Raw genomic sequence first — 18,950 nt, 5'->3', positions numbered from 1 at the left:
GGGGGGGGGTTTGAGAGGCCGTTGAATGATTAAACATCTCAAGCAACATGATGCAAAATGATCCTTATTTGTACAAAGCATCTCAGTAAGTAAAATCAATGGGCCTTAACAAAGAATATGTGAAACAAAATGTAAAAAGTAACAAAAAAAAGTTTGTAAATTTAAAAGAAATGTTGGTGTGAGACTTTTAAAATGACCATCTTCCTCTGTGTCTTTATCATTCTCTTTTCATATTCCTCAAAAGCTTAAAGAAAAGCTAAAGCACTTCAAATGACCAGAGTAATGTTTATTTTCTTATTTTTCCAGTGCAATAGCTTTACTGTGTAACCTTAAAGCACTGTATGTTTTGAAAGTAATATTCAATAATCAGTGATACATTTAGATTCATACCCATTGACATGTGCACTCACTCCACAGCCACGGGGACCAATGAGAATGAGGAGCGGGTGTTTCGAGAGAGGATTGGCCCTCGCCGGCGACAGGGCGCCGTCCGAAGACGCGTCCATCAAGTCAACGGACACAAGTTCATGGCCACATACCTGAGGCAACCAACCTACTGCTCACATTGCAGAGATTTCATCTGGTAAGGCAACACAAACACATATCAGCCTGATCTGGCGTACCTGCTGCTGAGTTTCATTTAAACCAACCTCCTGTGTGTGTGATCCAACAGGGGCGTGCTGGGGAAGCAGGGATACCAGTGTCAGGGTGAGTACTTTTCTGCAGGAATCCAATTTCGATCATTTATTATTTAAGCAGGAGAACACAAGTGGGATTACATGTTGCTGAAGGACAGCTGTGATTTGGTCTCAAGCCACCTCCGCCCAGAGCCACAGATGGCCTGCATTTCTCCAACAGCATCCACTTTAAAATGCTAATGAGCATTCACTTTTTTAATACATATTTTCTGCAAACATCCTTAAGAATTCAGCTGGGAGTGTGAATCAACTCATATATTTGATACTTAGTCTTTTGCTCGGACGAGGTTCACAAGGAATTATCATATATTATTAATTAATTGTAACTGTCTGATTAGATATTGTAGAGATAATTAAATATGTTTTCATTGAAAGTGATCCAGGGTTTCACTGGATTGTCCAAAATAAATAATATTTATCTGATATCATTTTCTTCAGTTTAAACTGTGTATACTAGAGAAGCACAGATTTACAGTATATGCCGAACAAAGTTATCAATATTTGCCTTGTTGACTGCCATCGACCTACAGGCATATAGAGAATGACATTCACTGGCAAATGTTCCTCTGTTGGTTTGCACTAACTTTGCGATGGCTAAATGTTGTTTAAATTATTTGCGATCAGGGTCCAACAACAGTAGTTAGCATGCTGCTATTGCAGCTGCTGATTCAGAGAACAAGCCACTGGCTGCACACAACACTGGCAAGTCAATTGTCTTTGTAAAAACATTTTTAAATTTAAGTTTCATAAACATTATATTTGTTGGGCTATGAAATTACATTTAAATAACATTCCTCTCATAACTGATATCCTGTTTCAAAGGATGAATAAATAACACATAGAAAACCTAATAAACAACAAAAAACTTGGTTGTCAGCATGGGCATTTGGCCACAGTTTTTTAAACATTGGTATCGGCAAAGTATTTCACAATCGGTGTATCCCTACTGTTAGCAACACTTTGTTGAGGCTTTGTAAAATGAAATGAAACAGTTTAAGAAGTTATGAGATTCTATTATTTAAATTGTTTTAATCAAATGTAATGTGGTTCAGTTAAGTCTGGGTGGTATTAAATCAGCTTAAAAACGAAATTCTACCAGGTCAAAGTAGTGGACACGTACACTTTATTTGACCTAATTTAAGAAAATGTGTTTACGTGCGATGCTGATGCTGTGCTTCCAGTGTGCACGTGTGTCGTCCACAAGCGCTGCCATGAGCTCATCATCACCAAGTGTGCCGGGATGAAGAAGCAGGAGGACACACCTGAGGAGGTACAGGCAAACATCCTAGTACACAGAGAGTATGTTGGTAACACATGAAAAGACTTAAGCACAGAAAGTTAATTGTTTGTTAATAAAGAGTTTATTACATATCCAACACACACAAAGTGAATCAGAAAAACAGAATATGGACAGAAGCACTCAGGCCTTTTGTGAATAAATCTTCCACTTAAGTTAACATGTGTACACTGTGTACTAACACTCCAGCCGCATGCATTATTCCTCCGATAATGTGACAATGACCTCTTTGTAACACCGTCTGTGTGTTTGCGTGTGTCTGTGTGTGTGTGTGTCTCCCTCTGTAGGTGGGTTCACAGCGGTTCAGTGTTAACATGCCCCATAAGTTCAGTATTCACAACTACAAGGTGCCCACCTTCTGTGACCACTGTGGCTCCCTGCTGTGGGGCCTCATGAGGCAGGGCCTGCAATGCAAAGGTGAGTTCAGGTGCAGTGGGGAATTTACACCATCGGCTCACATGCCATGCATTTGAGTGTCAATGTGCTGAAGTCAAAGACTGGATAAAAAAGACGAATGTTTCTTTTTTTATGAAAGAACTTAAGAAATTAAAAGTTCAATTTTCACGACAGGTAAATAATAGATACCAACACATGCCTTTGTATCCCTGCCAATAATTGTTTCATCCTGCTTGTTTTCTAGTGAGTTGAAAAACAATGGTTAAATGTTGGCTCATAGGCCAGAGAACAAGGGAATTCGTTTTTGGAGCACATCCAGGATTTTGTATTACATTTAGAACAAATCTCTGCTTTGTACAAGTGTTGCTCAAAATCATGTATGATCAGGTATCATCCTATGAATATCTGTCTGCTTGTATAAATATTTGTTCTATACTAAGACATGTTTTTAGTAGTCAATTTAAATGTTCAGTCAAGTTACATTTGAAACATTTGATGATTCTAGGGACCTGCTGCCTTTCAAATGTTTAAAATAAAATCAATAATAATACTGTTTAATGTTATATTTTGAGTTGTGTACTGTTGTTATGACCAAGCAAGCGATTATAAGAGGCCACCTTGGCTTTCAGATTTTTTTAACCCCAACAAATGTATTAAGAAAAATAAATCTTAAAAGATGAATTGATAATGACAATTAATAAATGCAATTCTATATACAGTAAATTCAGCCTCTAAAGAGGTAAGACATGCTGCAACGTGTGAGGTTTTCACTCTCACAGCTGTTTCCAAAACACCATTCTAGTGTTTTACTGGCTGAAGTTAACTTATCATAAATAATTTAAATCTTTGATATATTAACTTAACTTTATATTTCCAAAGTTAAAACCCATGGGTACACAGGTACAGTATGATTTATAAGTCTATGGTATTTTAATTAACACCAATTTGCTCTTGATTGCATTTGCCAGTGGAGTTTGATGTCTTTAACTAAAAGGCAACATTTGTATTAAAAGGCCAGTATTTCCTGGGTTAAACTGCACCATTTCCTGTGTTTCTGTTGTCCTGTAGTGTGTAAGATGAATGTGCACAGGCGGTGTGAGTCCAATGTAGCTCCTAACTGCGGTGTGGATGCCCGAGGAATCGCCAAGGTCCTGGCTGACCTCGGAGTCACGCCTGACAAGATCTCCAACACCGCACTGCGCAGAAGGAAGGTAACAAGTCATTCTCACAAATACAAATATTTCCATTGATATTTACAGGTTTTATTTCAACATTTGAAACATATTTTGCAGTTCATACCAATAATTTTGTTATTTTTTATTTCTAAATAAATTGTACATTCATCCCTTGTTAAATATTGAAAAATAAAAACCTGTTTCCCTCCTAGTACTTGCCCAGATTTGGCAACAAATTTGGGGTCTCATTTAAAAAGCAATCAGTAATGACAGATAGCAATCACATGTGTACAACTGCGAATTAAGGACATTTAAAAAAAAAAACATCGGCTATATAAGGGATTTACGGGCTAAAATCACAATTTGTTTTGCTAAAAATGAGTTCAAATAATAATTTGATAAGGGCATGATAAGGTTGATCCAACCTTGCAAAATAGAGAAACGTGCTTCCTTGAAAAACAAAAACACAACATTTCCAATTATCTATGTGTTAATTTGTTATCCATTATGATTTTGTACGTTCCATTACCATGAAACGGGATTTCTCAGAAACGTTGATGTTCTTGGAATGCAGAACATATTCCAAAATATTTTGGATGAACTGATTATATTTCGGTTGTCTCATGTTAAGGTCACTGGGACTTCACTAATATTTCGGTTGTCTCATGTTAAGGTCACTGGGACTTCACTAAACACATTTTTGTCTATTATCACTGAAGCATTTCTATGCTAATAATGACAATTTAACAAAAATGTAAAATACAATAAAATGACGTGATGACATTTTGGAAAGACATGGATGCAATCTGTGACCGGACTGGTTGGCGGAGGCATATAGCTGCAAAGCTGTAACTAGAAACTCTGAGATTAAGTTATTTTTGTACAATCATGTGTTTTTTCTTGTTAATGTATCACTTAAACTGTTTTTCGTAAATGTATGGCTTTGTACAACATTTTTTATCCTGCTTCAGTGTATTTTCTGGAGATGCAAAGTAACTCCCTTTAGCTGAGATGCTGAGATTGATCTCCCTGACTCATGTAAAGGATTTGAAGATGTTGTGTTCCCCTCTCTCCAGTTGACTCCAGGGCAGGACCCTCCCCAGTCTCCTCCTGAGCTCTCCCAGACTGAGGACAACAGCTTCAGCCAGACAGCTGTCCCCACCTCCCCCTCACAGCAGGGTAACGCTGAACACAACACACACTCAGTCAAAAAAAACAAAGCTTTGTTGTAAACAGGCATTTCAAAGCTCTTTGGAATGCATTCTTAGCAGCATGTGGTTTTAACGTGTTCATTTGACCTGTAAGAGGTAGTGTTTCCATTTCAGAAATGATATTGATTCTCTCTTTAAGAACTCAGTGGTAGAATGTGGTGTTGTCCTTGTAAATATATACTTACATTATCAAAGAATGTTGCCCCACCGCCTACAACCATTTGTTTGTCACAGTTAGTCATCGTCCTCTCACACTTTGCAAACCGTGAAATAAAAGTTTACTTTGTCTATTGTGGAATATTTCCAATTTTTTATTTTCTTTAATGCAGCCTAATGTTGAGGAACAAAAACACAACGCACTTCTGCTGTTTGACCACCCTGATCAGGTTAACTGTAACTGATTCATCCCAGGAGGTTTCAACATAGGGTTAGGGTTGATCATTATGAATCTAATCATCTTAATTATAATGAAATGTTAGATTTGAACAATAAGCAGCATCTCTTTAAAAACACATTGCACAACGGGCTGACTGTAGAAAAGACACTAAGCCTGTTTTACGCTGATGTCTTATTATATGCTTTTCCGTTGACACCCACAGACTTGGCACAGTTAGTGCGCCTGCAGGACGCGCTGTCGCTCGACCAGCAGGGACCCCAACACACTTCTTCCTCCTCCTCCTCCTCTTCCTCCTCCTCCACCACCTCCTCCTCATCCTCCTCCTCGGCAGGCAGGGAGAATGGACAGATCCAGAGAAGGACCCTCAAGGACTTCAACTTCATCAAGGTTCTCGGCAAAGGCAGCTTCGGCAAGGTGCGGCCACACGGAGAAGGCGTTTGAGGGGGATGTTTGTTTGTTTACTGCTTATTTTGTTCATAATTGAAACAGTGTTTTTTTAACCGCCTGTTCATAATTATTCATAATAGGCATCAGGGACCAGAATAGAACAATGCACATGTCAATTATGTTGTACGGAGGCAGATGTCTTTACACGTTACATTTCACTGCATACCAAACCAAACAGCAAACCACCCTTTTAAAGCTTTACAACTTTAGTTTATAACACTGCATTTATCAATATTTCTATATTAACAACTAAACGCAACTCTGCAGTTCCTCTGTGTTTTAGCACCCATTGGTTTGTTTTAGTCCACTCTAACCACTTTTATTGTGCTTCTTTCTAGCAGAACGCAACTGTTTTTAGCAAAAAAACGTAAACTAGCAGCAAACAGCTGACAGACAAGGTTAGCTAACAGCTGGTGAAGATTAAGTAGCTAAAGTGGACACCAAAATCGAATAAAAAAAAAAAGAGTGATATTGAATGTCCGTTCTCTAAATGGCTGTAAATGCATGCTAATGTGTTTCTGTGTCTGTTGGTTGTGTAAATAGTCAACAATTTTCTATCTTTGTATTTACACCTTGATGTCCTTGAACACAATCAGTACTTGACTCTTTCAAGAGCACCTATTCTTATCCTTCATGTCCTATTTTCCATAAACTGAATGGAGCATTTTATCAGATGTTTTTCAGGGCAAATTTGTCTTACCGTGCCGCCTTCGTTTCCAACTATCATCAGTTTGAAACGGTTCAGATTCAACTGAACCTCCTGACTTGACATCTCCTTATTTATTTATTTTCCAGGTGATGCTGGCTGAGCTGAAGGGGACAGAGGAAGTTTTCGCTGTCAAGGTCTTGAAGAAAGACGTGATCCTGCAGGACGATGACGTGGACTGCACCATGACCGAGAAGCGCATCCTGGCACTTGCCCGCCGACACCCCTACCTCACCCAGCTGTACTGCTGCTTCCAGACACGGGTAGGAGCGCCCGGCACACACACACACACACACACGCACGCACGCACGCACGCACGCGCACACACACACACACACACACACACACACACAGAAGGGACAGTTTGATAGTTTTCTCTGTCTCATACTTTGTCTTTATCTGCAGNCTCTCTCTCTCTCTCTCTCACACACACACACACACACACACACACACGCACACACACACACACCACACCACACCACAACACACACACACACACACACACAGAAGGGACAGTTTGATAGTTTTCTCTGTCTCATACTTTGTCTTTATCTGCAGGACCGTTTGTTTTTTGTTATGGAATATGTGAACGGAGGCGACCTGATGTTCCAGATTCAGCGATCCAGGAAGTTCGATGAGCCTCGCTCTCGTTTCTATGCCGCAGAAGTCACCTCAGCCCTCATGTTCCTGCACCGCAACGGGGTCATCTACAGGTAAACACCCCCAACACCACCTTACTCTTTTTCATCCCAAGACATCTAAAGTCTTTGTGAAGCTTGAAATAACTAATAGATTCTTCATAGTATTCACATTCGGTCTGGTGTTAGAGTTCAATCCTCATTGGTAAGTTCAGAAAAGTTACAAATATTTCAAGGCTATAAAACATTTTTGAGGAATATCTTATCTTCTCAGGAGCATACCAGAAGGGGCATGACAACATGGTTCACACTTACATTACGTGGTGATTCTCAAGTTTTTTTTCTCACATTGCTTGCTCACTTCTCCCTGAGAGTCCAACTGTTATAAACCAGATGGTGCTCATTCTCTCTCTTTGTGTCTTCCTCTCCCAGGGATCTGAAGCTGGATAACATCCTGTTGGATGCAGAGGGACACTGTAAGCTGGCAGACTTCGGCATGTGCAAGGAGGGCATCAAGAACGGCGTGACCACCACAACCTTCTGTGGCACGCCTGACTACATCGCCCCTGAGGTGAGCTGAGCTTTTCACAGGACGCTGAACGTTATATTTCTGTTGTCTTAGTACATTTACACAGTTTAATGTCACTGGTACAGCTGAAGCTCAGAGTTATTTCCTTATCTATTAATCTGCCAATGTTTTTGAGATTCAAGCGACCTTTTTTTCTAACTTTGTTCCTATTTCCTATAACTTTGTCTTTCCTTTCCTTGATTTTATCATTCCTTCCTTCTGCCTTTTCTTTTCTCAAATTGGAGCCAAAATAACTGCAGTTTTATTTTTACTTTAAATAGTTTTACTGGTAACTTTTCATCTCTTTCGGTACAAACGTGTGTAATGTAGTTATTTTACCAACCTGATGTGGCTCCTTCCTTTTTTCTGCCATTGAAGCTATACATTATGTTTTATTTTGTCCTTCTTGTTGTTTTCCTTCTTTAAATGACCTAGTTCAGCTACAAAAAATGTGACATTAGAAGTTATTCAGTTGCAAAGCCAGTGTCTGTAGAGTATCTGCGTTGTAGTATTTTGTATTTGCTGTCCTCCATGTTGACCCTCGTGTTGCTGGCCTCAGATCCTTCAGGAGCTGGAGTACGGAGCCTCGGTGGACTGGTGGGCTCTGGGCGTGCTGATGTACGAGATGATGGCCGGGCAGCCTCCGTTTGAAGCTGATAATGAAGATGACTTGTTCGAGTCGATTCTCCATGATGACGTCCTCTACCCCGTGTGGCTCAGCAAAGAAGCAGTTTCTATCCTCAGAGCGGTAAGAGTCTTTTCGCCGTGACACACCACTTCTAACTTTTTCTTTACAGGATTAAAGTTTTTAGTTAAAGGCCAATTCAATTACCTCCAAGAGTGCATAGGACCTCGAAGGCACATTTTAAATAATTTAAATCAGTACATTTTCCCAATCAGATTATCTACTGTAGGGAAATGCCCTGTTTGGAACTTGTTTCTAATCCCATTACTTTTAAGACTTTTCAATACCAAGACAGCATGAATACAAAGTGGCAGTTTTTGGACATATTGGGTTAATGAACTGTCACTTTTTTACTCTCAAATACAACCATTCAATCTGAGTAGAAGAGCTTAAGTTAGCCAAAAAACAAATTTCGGGATTTCTTTTTCATTCCGAGAAGGTCTTTCGACAATAATTTGATCTCTTTTTAAATATTTTCGGGAATCATAAAGGACTCGTCTATAGTTCTAGATTTAAAAAAACGTATTGTAAATAAAAAAATGTATATGCCCTTTTTATATAGCACACAAAATAAATAAACATATATTTATATAAATATATAAATATTTGGTTCAAATGAATCAAAGCATTTTGTCATTCCAGGTATCTTTGTCTAGAAAAAATGACCAATTCAAAATATGTTTTCATCCAGGTGTTTAAAAGTGTTTTTTAGGTGTTATTCTACCGTACATACCAAATGTTTCTTTCCTTCTGAAAATCAGATGCTCCAATATTTTTGAGTAAAATATATTGACCTGAATTTAATGCTAACACATAGAAGGTGCTTACTAGGGCTAGGTTATGTATTTTTTGATTTGACACACTTTCAAAGGCTAGATGTTTTGTATTGTCCTTTTTCATATTCATATTTCTATCCTACACGCTCAAATCAGACTCATTCAAAATGCACTCAACACAGAGGTGTTACGATCCTCTGTGCTCTGATACAGAGGAGAATAAAAAAGTCAGTCAAAGAGGTGAAGGTAGTAACAATGTGATCATAAAATCATAGATCCTGAAGTGCTCTTACAATACTGAACAGACTACAGAACAAAACAGACACAGCTCTCAGTCACAGTAAATAAATAACACCAGCACTCTGCTGACCTGTTTCATCTCTGTTTGTGCCACGGAGCCATTAATGCCTCAGCTCTATTATTAGCACTGAAATGCTTTTTGCTCAACCTCATCGTTCTGCTTCTGCCCTCATCATTTTATGCATGAAACCACGGCTCAAGCAGGGTTGGTTTTTTCAGAAGAGATATTTGGAAATCAAAAGTGTGCATTGTGTTTGTTTGTTTGTTTTTAGTTCATGACTAAGAACCCGGCCAAGCGTCTGGGCTGTGTGGTGACGCAGGGCTGCGAGGAGGCCATCAAAACCCACGCCTTCTTCAGAGAGATCGACTGGGTGCTGCTGGAGCAGAGGAAGGTCAAACCACCCTTTAAACCCCGAATTGTAAGTAACATGTGCACACACACACACACACACGCGCACGCACGCACGCACGCACACACACACACACACACACACACTGTTTTATTAACTTTAAATCTAATACAACTCTGACAATCTATTGGTTTCCATGTACATATGGATGCATGTATTGTAAATGTAAGGCAATCATTTAGATTTCTTTCTGATTCTAACTAAAAAAATAACTCCAAGATTTAAATATCTTTGGAAAATGCAGAATGTAAAGATTCTATTCTCTACACATCAAAAAGTATTGTGTGTCCTGCTGCCTGAACACGCAGCTTGCCGTAAAACACGGTGAGAACATCTCACAAAATGTCCTCAAAAGACAGGAAATGCAAATAAGCCACTGCGTATGTATCCTGTCCTCAAATCACACTTATTGTCTTTTATATTTGATTTTATTTAATTGAATATAGGGCTGTTTTGTGTAAGGAAAAAGTTCAACTCTGTTGCATTCAAATAGCTTGTCTTATTTTACATAGAAATCCTTCCAGGAAAGTATCAAAGAAAGTTTTGTTGTTATGGTATCACGTTGTCTTGTTGGCGCGGCTATGGAAATATCTCCAGTCAAAATATTGATGTATGAGGAACTAAGAAAGAAAATTAATAAAAATAAATAACTACAATCTGTTATGCAGTAAAAATACATTCCCATCCTGTTGGTCATTGTATTGGCCCTTTAATGATACACTCACAAAAAGCAAGCTGGTCATTTCAGAGTTTTATTTTAATAAATAAGTGTCACATTAGCAAATGCGCTCTCCCAGTTAGCTGGGATGAGAGAAATACTGAATAAAAGATCAAGATAAAGAACCTTATATCTTTTATTTCCACCCCTTAAACAGAGTTTAACAGAGTTTAGTCTACATACATAACCTCATATATCGAGGGTCTCTTACGGCCTGCTGCAAATTGATAGTTGAAAGCTGATTTTCAGGCAGAAAAAGACAAACTCAAAGGCAGATAAGCCTAATATAACACTGAAAGGCCTCATATAGGATAACCATAAATGAGTAGGGTTAAACTGGGGTTTTAATCCTCTCATAGATTTATCTCCTGTTTTGTAGTAGTGCCACACATGTACTGTAACAATGTCTTCACACAAAGGTAATGAGTGAAAGTCGTCAGAAGGTGTCGCTCTAATGTAACTTTTAAACACAAAAAGCTTGGTGACGCTTCTTTCTCTGACGTCCTTCTCTCTGTGTGTGTGTGTGTGTGTGTGTGTGTGTGTGTGTGTGTGTGTGTGTGTGTGTGTGTGTGTGTGTGTGTGTGTGTGTGTGTGTGCGTGTGCGTGCGCCTCTGCAGAAGACAAAGCGAGATGTGAATAACTTTGACCAGGACTTCACCAAGGAAGACCCCGTGTTGACGCCCACGGACGAGGCCATCATCAGACAGATCAACCAGGAGGAGTTCAAAGACTTCTCCTACTGCGCCCCCGAAGAGGCGCAGACCTAACGCGCACACACACACACACACACACACACACACACACACACACACACACACACACACACACACACACACACACACACACACACACACACACACACACACACACACACACACACATACACTCACACACACACTGATCCAAGAAAACAAAATCCTACACGCACGTATGCACACTTTGCTGACACTTATACATGTGTAGAACCATAAATCCCTTTACAAAACACACACACACACACACACACACACACACACACACACACACACACACACACACACACACACACACACACACACACACACACACAGTCCTTTACTTTGAAGCTATTGGTTGTTGTTACTTTTTGGAATATTCTTTACTTGCATTGTGTTGTACTTGTTGCCTGGGTTTATTATGAATATAAATATGACTATGAATATACACATCCGCACATGCTCTCACACACACTTTAAATACTGATTTACAGATAAACCAACACTACAATCTTGAACTTTACTCTAACACGCTCACTGTACATGCTCAGACAACCCAAACAAACACACACGCAGACACACGCGCACACACACACACTCTGACACTGCTTCTCTCCCCGGCACCAGGACTGTGCAGTGGGTGCTGGGCAGAGGCCTGTATATAGCCTGTGTTGAGTGGCTGTATTGTGTTGGTATCGTCTGCTAGTAAAAGAGAGTCGTGGCGCATGGACAAGTACCCTACCTGTGTTAATACTGTCCTTATCATGGACCAGTTAGGGCCAAATACCCTTGTGCAATACCCTGACTATCAATATATTTTATTTGTTGTGATATTTTTGTCTTTTTTTTCTCCTCAAAATGTGCAGTATGATTGAACTGTTGCGCTCATCATCCTCCTGTCTCGTGTGTATAAAGTGAATGTCGAGCTTACAAGTTACAGGCTATTCAACTAATTATGTGGAGCAGAGTGTTACAGGCGGCCTGTGTAGCAGCGTAAAGCCCGATTTCCAGCTCTGTCATCCATCTGCTACTCAGAGTGCGTGTCTGCCCGTGGGCGTTTTCTTTTTTCTTTGTCGTGAATGTACATTTTCGTACGTGTGAATGCGTGATTTTTTTTTTCTTGCTCCTTGTTGGTGTGTGACTTTTCGTCCTCAACATTTCTGTTTCTATAGTTACCATCAGTGTTTTCAGCTCCCCCTCCCCTTCCTTCCCATCTCCTCCAAAGCACCAGTTTCCCTTTCCTGCCTCCATCAGCCATCTCACTCAGCCAAAACCACTCTGACGTTTTAATTTTCCAGAATGGCTTTTCGTTCTTATTGCTATCTTTCTTTTTTATTATAGTAATTATTATTATTAATATTATTGTAAAGTGTAACTGGAGGAAATATTTGTCTATAATACTATAACTATACTATCATAGGTCTGTTACAGCCGGGCGAAAAGAAATGTGGAAAACCAGCAGCTGAATTACCTCTCATTTCAATCACACACATAGACAAAAGCACCACATACAGACTCTCTCCTTCGCCTGATCTTTCTTCTTCTTCTTCTTCTTCTCACTCTTTCTTACAAACACACATGCACACACAGAGGAGGACTGTTGTCGCGCGTACTGTACAGTGATCTGAAGGCCAGCTGATGGCTCTGTGTGCAGTAGAGTCGGTGTGTAGTGAAGCTTCGTGCACCCAGGGGTAGGGCTGTTCCTGGTCACACTATCTTACTCTGTGCCAAAATGTAGTGCAACAGCCAGGCTAGTCCTGTCTGGTCTGATTCCAATAAAAACACTGAGCTGTCTACATCACTCCACCGTGTCGTCTTTCCTTCCTCGTTTTTCAAAAATGGATTTCTCTGCATGCTAGAGGCAGATCTGTTCTGTGTGGGATGCTTCAACGTTTGTGTGAGAGCAGAAGAAAGGGGAGGGGGGAGTTGAGAGAGGGAGGGGAGGCTGATGCTTTTCCTGGCCAGCTGACCTATCATCATGCTCGCCTTTGGGGGTTCCTGTAGGTGATGCACATGCTGAGGGGAGAGGAGGCACTCGCTGCTGAAGTCATCTGTGCTGCGGGGATCACTTGCCTCGTGACATTTGGCAACACTAATTGCCTTTCTGAGTAATTAGACTACCTGTGATGGTGTAAAGTTGTAGCGAGGAGATTCCCTGCTGTGCTGTGAACTCCTACAGCCTCCATCTCGCTGAGCCACCATGGCCCCGGATAGAGACGCCTGTTGGACATGATGACAGCCGACAAGGAGAAGAGAAGGTCAGTGTTGCATCTTTACAGTATGTTCTGAAATGCTTTTGAAAAACATTCCTATTTATTTATTTTGCTTTAGTTTAATTATTTTGTGCAAGTTATGTCGGTGATGAGGTCAGCCCAAAGACGGTGTGGCCACGGGGGCATCTGAATCATGACCACAATGCACTGCTGAACTTCCCTCTCTGTTCATCAGAGGAACTATTCACCTCCTTTAAAGAAAAGTAACAACAGCACATTGGAAAAATACATGTAAAACTCATGCAGTACAACTATGAAGTAAAACTTTGAAAAAAAGCTTCACTTTAGCTGTAAAAACCTAATCTATAAAACGTCAAAGTAATTATGCTTCTGGAAACCAAACATTTTTTATTTTGAAGTCTCAAGCGTCATCTTCGTTGAATGTTTCCATTTATGTGGAGAAATTCTCTACAGTCTCATGCGATAATGTTACTGAGAAGTTGTATCAGTTTAGATCATGCTGAAGTTATAATCTGAATCTGCAAAATTGCATTTCGTGGTAAACCAAACTTTAGTAAAAAGTAAATGAAAGTACTTTTTGAAATGTAGTAGCCTATAAAGTAAAAAACCAAGTCCCTCATAGAGTGTTGCAGTAAATGCACTTTGCTTGGCAATTCTAACTTAGACTCATTGAAAGTATAAACATCTATGTATTCATACAAATAGCTGTAACAAAACACAAACAAAGAAGACATTTCTGTTGTACTCTATAATTACAATTTTTTTTTAACAGTTCCTCTATGTTATAATGCAGTGAGTTTTATCAACACGACTTTAGTTTTGAGAGTTTGTTCCCGCCCTCTGTCCTCTGCAGGGCGATCAGCCGGGAGGCGGCCAGACGGAGGCGACGGGTGGAATCTGAGGTGTTTGAAGATTTGTCTCGCCTCCTGCCGCTCCAACAGTCTGTCCGAGATCACCTTGACAAGCCCTCAGTGATCCGCCTCACTCTCAGCTACATCCGCATGCACACACTGCTCACAGGTACCAACGGGCCTCACACACACGCATTACACGTGTTGAAGATTTTACAATAAAGGCGTAAACATCTAAGACAGGTCATAACCAGACGGGTTTCTAAATCATACAAAAGCTAGCAAGAATATATATTTACGCATTTATTTATTATCAGTTTATACTTAAGCTAAATAAATAGGCTACTGCTGTATATTTTCGCATTATTAAGATAAAAGGTTATATATAATAGAGAGGGCATATAGCCTACTTTCAGCCTCACAGTTCAGTTCCTTAAAATCAATCGTCATAGATCACTTCATCTTAATTATTTTTGAAAAAATATATTCCCATTACTAATTTAAAGATGCATATTATTAAAAAATATATAATCCCAACCAAAAACCTTTTTTTACTTTAAATACAGAAATGAAGTAAGTTTTGAAACAAAATAAAACCAAGGGGGGATCAATCCATGAAGAGTCACATTAAAATCCCAAATCAATATTTGATAAGCTCCTTCAGGTTTGCAGAACATTTGGGAACTTGTACAGATCCTTTATATGTATTACATTGTAATGGTGAAATTGTGTGCACCTCTAGTAAGTATTCTGATTTATAATTGAAATGTAACAATATGTTCTGCTGTGGAAAAAAAACACTTGTGATAACCTGTGGTCACAGACTGGCGGGTTTGAGCTGTTAGACTGAGGAAGTCCTCAGCATAACACACACACACACACACACACACACACACACACACACACACACACACACACACACACACACACACACACACACACACACACACACACACACACACACACACACACACACACACACACACACACAATATGCCACATAATTTGTTCGTAGCTCCAATGAATGTTGCACGCACTAAACATGTATATTGAGGTAATTTTTCAAAAAAGGGACTCATTGACAAAAATTCATAAATAAATCAGACCGCACTATAATTCAAAACCCTTCCTTTCTCTCGCTGTTTCAGGGAAGACAGGGACCAAAGCAGAGGCCAGTCACAAAGTAAAATGTGGACAGGTGACAGATGATCAAATGGTTCGGCATGAGTTCAACGGAGGATGTGGCGAGGAAGAGGAAAAAGAAAGGTATGATGCAGACGCCTCGGAAGAGACAAACATGTACCTGAGGATCCTGGAGGGATTTCTGATGGTCTTGTCCACAGAGGGAGACATGATCTACCTGTCTGAGAACGTCAGCAAGTACATGGGCTTGACACAGGTAGACACACCCACACACATTTCTACACAAGATAGTAATAAGTAATGTTATACATTTAGGATGCAGGATTTGCATTTAAATATGTACTTTAAATCTTCTGATAGGCTGAGCTGATGGGACACAATATATTTGAGTTTTCCCACCCCTGTGACCACGAAGAACTCAGAAATAATCTACGTGTAACAGCAGGTGTGTGTTGAGAATGTGACAAGAATTGATGTTCAGTTTTGGTTGTACAGTATGTTTTTTTTTTAAGGTGAACATACATATTTAAGCAGGTTTGTCTCTTCAACTTTTTGAATTGCTTGTTTTTAAGAGGAAGTTTGGAGCGGTGAAAAGAGGGACTTTGTCATGAGGATAAAAAGCGCTCTGACACACAGAGGAAGAAGCGCCAACCTCAAGTCAGCTACGTGGAAGGTTAGTGAGAAAACAATACCACACAAAAACCTGAAGCACCACACAGTTTCTCATCTCTTTTTTTGTCTGAGTTTAAATCCCTCTCTCTCTGTTTGCTTAGGTTCTCCACTGTCAGGGCCGATCCAAGGTGTGTGTCGCCCCGTCTTCAGTTTCCTGCCTTCTGCTGACCTGCCAGTCTCTGCCCCTCTCACACACACTCCTCAGCACACAGACCTTCACCAGCCAGCACAGCATGGACATGAGGTTCACATACTGTGACCAGAGGTGATTTACACAAATACATACACACAATTATTTAAATATGCAGCTTTTATGCAGCTACCTACTGTCTTGTACGTGTTTGTACCTCTTAGTACGTAACCACTTAGATGTAGTGTTACCCTGCTCATGTTCTACTTTACCACAGTGGTGTAAAAATGTGTTTAAAACGCGGAATCAATTTGACTTTTATTTGTAAGGAAGGAAGAATTTAGATTGTATTTTGAAATGTAGGTTGTAAAATTATCACCAATCTGGGGTGAACCTTGGTATTTGAGCCTTTGCAGAACATTTAAATGCACAATAACCTATATGACACACTACAGGAAAAGGAAAACCCCAACAAGCATAATAGAATTTTGGGGGAAATACAAGACAAGTAGAATATTTCCATTCGATGGATTGAGATTTAATATTTCTAAATGTTTTATAGTCATAAAGCTTTCTTGAAGATCCGAAACAAACTGATACAGAATATACATATACTGTATATGGAATCTTGATTTTAAGGGGTTAATTTAGCGTGACAATAGAAATTAAGAGAAATATGACTTCTCCTTTTACCTTCTCCTTTTTGTTATTTTAGACCTACAATTGCATAATATCAGTGAGCCTTAATCCTATCTGTGGCTGCTGCTGAATACAAAGTACATTTTAAAGATGAGCTTATCAGGCAGAATATTTGTAAAACAAATTCACTGTGTTACTTCTTCATGTGTTTGCAGAATGACTATGCTTCTAGGTTACAGCACTGAGGAGCTGCTTGGCCGCTCCATCTATGATCTCTGCCACACACGGGACACAAACTGTTTGACCAAAAATCATTTCAACTGTAAGTAGAGATGCACACACACATTAGACCCTTGTAAATACCTGATTTCACCTCCCTCTCTCTCTCTCTCTCTCTCTCTCTCTCTCTCTCTCTCTCTCTCTCTCTGCAGTGTGTTTTAAGAGCCAGTCGGTCAGCGGTCGGTACAGGATGCTGGTGAGAGGTGGAGGTTATGTCTGGGTGGAGAGTCACAGTGCCGTCATCCCCAACGCTCGCTCCTCCAAGTTCAGGCCAGGCACCAACCAGCCACTGTGCATCCTCTGTGTCACCTATGTCCTCAGGTGTGTGTGTGTGGCCTCTGGTTTAAAGGCACTTTCACAGTTTCAACTCACTTTATAGAGCTATATCTATCTAAATAAACATTTTGTCACCTTCATTTATAACCATGTTAGTGGTGTGGCTCTTGGGATGGCAATGCTGTTCAATCTACATCTTACAGTCGGTCCGGATAGAAAAATCTGCGTGATGGATTGAATTTTGATCATTGAAACAGAAGGATGAATCCTGCTCACTTGTTCTTCCAGTGCCCTGTGAGGGTCACATTTGTGTTTTCGTGTCAGATTTCTAATCAAGTATTTTTGGTAAAAGTTTCCCTTTGTCCAACACATTGTATTCCCTAACAAATATTCCCATAAGCCTCAGCTGTATTTTGTGTTAAGTGGTTCTTTTCAGCATGCTTACAGGCTAAATGATTGTAGTGAATATGATGAACACACCTGCTTAACACTGCCTTGTTTGCAATTATCTCGATAAAGCAATGCATTGTGCTTATTGTGCAACATCTTAAATTCAGCTGCAAAACAATAACATGCTTAAGATAAGAAAAATGCTTAATTTATGCTATCCTTCTTCAAGACTGATGGTCTAAACATCACCAAACATCAACTTTGTCACCTCATTCAACTATTTTATATACATATCACGTGAAGGAACATACAAGCAGCTCCCTTACACAACTAATAAAAACATTATAAGACGGAAAATGTGATAAAAAACACACGCCCCAGGAACCCTGTGGGCTGGAACAAGCACCAATAGGCAACGAGGAGCATTGCATTACAATTACACGAGAAAAAGGAATCAAAGCCACACACTCACAGTATCCTCTTTTCTGCCCCATTGATACGGACTGTAGACAACTACCTAATTTTCCAACAGTGATTTGAAACCGTTTATGAAGGCACTGAAAAATGCTGGCAGGGGCTTTATCTGTTTGTCTTTGCCAAAAGGCTCTTTGCTTTTGTTTGAAAAGATGTGTGCCCATACAATGTTGCTCTTTGGCCTTTATTACCATGCTACAGGTCAAGGATTCACGTCACTGCAAGTTGATTTTCATTACATGATGAGATTAAAGGCATTCGTTGTTTTCAGTAAACTGGAGCATATGAAGCTAACTAGTCATGGTTGGATTTAGTCTCTATAATGTGAGATAATAGTCAAACGCCTCCCCCCAAACCCTAAAGATATTCGATTTACTATTATATAAAGCAGAAATGACCGGCAACTTCACAGATTTGAGACGCTAGAGCTGGAAAGTGTTGAACATTTTTGATAGATAACTTTACCTAATAGATTTGAAGGAGTGTTTGCTATTAGTTTGAACTGTTTTTGTCAGAGATCTGTTATTTTAAATAGATCAATGCTATATTCATATGTGTCCACAGTGGAGTGGAGGAGCCGTCCTTGCAGCTCTCTTTGGACCAGACTGTCCATATCTGAGCTGAGTCTCCTTTCTGAAGAAACAACACCTCTTTACTTTTGTCTGCAAATCATTATCAGTTATTTTAATTGATCTAACTTTTATTA

General features: G+C 39.7%; 2 protein-coding genes across 2 annotated transcripts in view; both read left to right on the top strand.

Moving 5' to 3' along the window:
• prkcea (protein kinase C, epsilon a) overlaps nucleotides 1-12,957 on the top strand; it is a 32,428-nt gene extending 19,471 nt beyond the window's left edge. Inside the window, exons 3-15 of the mRNA XM_010777656.1 lie at nucleotides 418-583; nucleotides 674-708; nucleotides 1,880-1,968; nucleotides 2,283-2,412; nucleotides 3,460-3,602; nucleotides 4,643-4,745; nucleotides 5,377-5,588; nucleotides 6,417-6,590; nucleotides 6,886-7,040; nucleotides 7,398-7,536; nucleotides 8,093-8,281; nucleotides 9,567-9,713; nucleotides 11,040-12,957. Coding sequence (XP_010775958.1) covers nucleotides 418-583; nucleotides 674-708; nucleotides 1,880-1,968; nucleotides 2,283-2,412; nucleotides 3,460-3,602; nucleotides 4,643-4,745; nucleotides 5,377-5,588; nucleotides 6,417-6,590; nucleotides 6,886-7,040; nucleotides 7,398-7,536; nucleotides 8,093-8,281; nucleotides 9,567-9,713; nucleotides 11,040-11,189 — 1,832 coding nt within the window. The 3' untranslated portion in view covers nucleotides 11,190-12,957. The remainder of the gene's footprint in view (nucleotides 1-417; nucleotides 584-673; nucleotides 709-1,879; nucleotides 1,969-2,282; nucleotides 2,413-3,459; nucleotides 3,603-4,642; nucleotides 4,746-5,376; nucleotides 5,589-6,416; nucleotides 6,591-6,885; nucleotides 7,041-7,397; nucleotides 7,537-8,092; nucleotides 8,282-9,566; nucleotides 9,714-11,039) is intronic.
• Nucleotides 12,958-13,285: 328 nt separating this feature from the next.
• epas1a (endothelial PAS domain protein 1a) lies at nucleotides 13,286-18,950 on the top strand. Its single transcript, XM_010777655.1, has 9 exons — nucleotides 13,286-13,414; nucleotides 14,244-14,410; nucleotides 15,390-15,640; nucleotides 15,745-15,829; nucleotides 15,957-16,057; nucleotides 16,158-16,321; nucleotides 17,041-17,147; nucleotides 17,257-17,425; nucleotides 18,809-18,950. The coding sequence occupies exons 1-9, from the start codon at nucleotides 13,386-13,388 to the stop codon at nucleotides 18,861-18,863; spliced, it is 1,128 nt and encodes a 375-aa protein (XP_010775957.1). The 5' UTR covers nucleotides 13,286-13,385; the 3' UTR covers nucleotides 18,864-18,950.

This window comes from Notothenia coriiceps, unplaced genomic scaffold (genome assembly GCF_000735185.1).
Source record: "Notothenia coriiceps isolate Sejong01 unplaced genomic scaffold, NC01 NC01_scaffold00018425, whole genome shotgun sequence".
NCBI lineage: Eukaryota > Metazoa > Chordata > Actinopteri > Perciformes > Nototheniidae > Notothenia > Notothenia coriiceps.
Note: the sequence above shows the minus strand (reverse complement) of the source record. Positions and strands in the feature narration are given on the sequence as shown.

Bases quoted from the DNA above. Each gene is read 5' to 3' on its own strand.
- epas1a (XM_010777655.1), top strand. From the start codon at position 13,386: ATGATGACAGCCGACAAGGAGAAGAGAAG. The intron at 15,641-15,744 runs GTAGACACACCC...ATCTTCTGATAG, and splicing joins AGTACATGGGCTTGACACAG to GCTGAGCTGATGGGACACAA. The intron at 15,830-15,956 runs GTGTGTGTTGAG...CTTGTTTTTAAG, and splicing joins TAATCTACGTGTAACAGCAG to AGGAAGTTTGGAGCGGTGAA.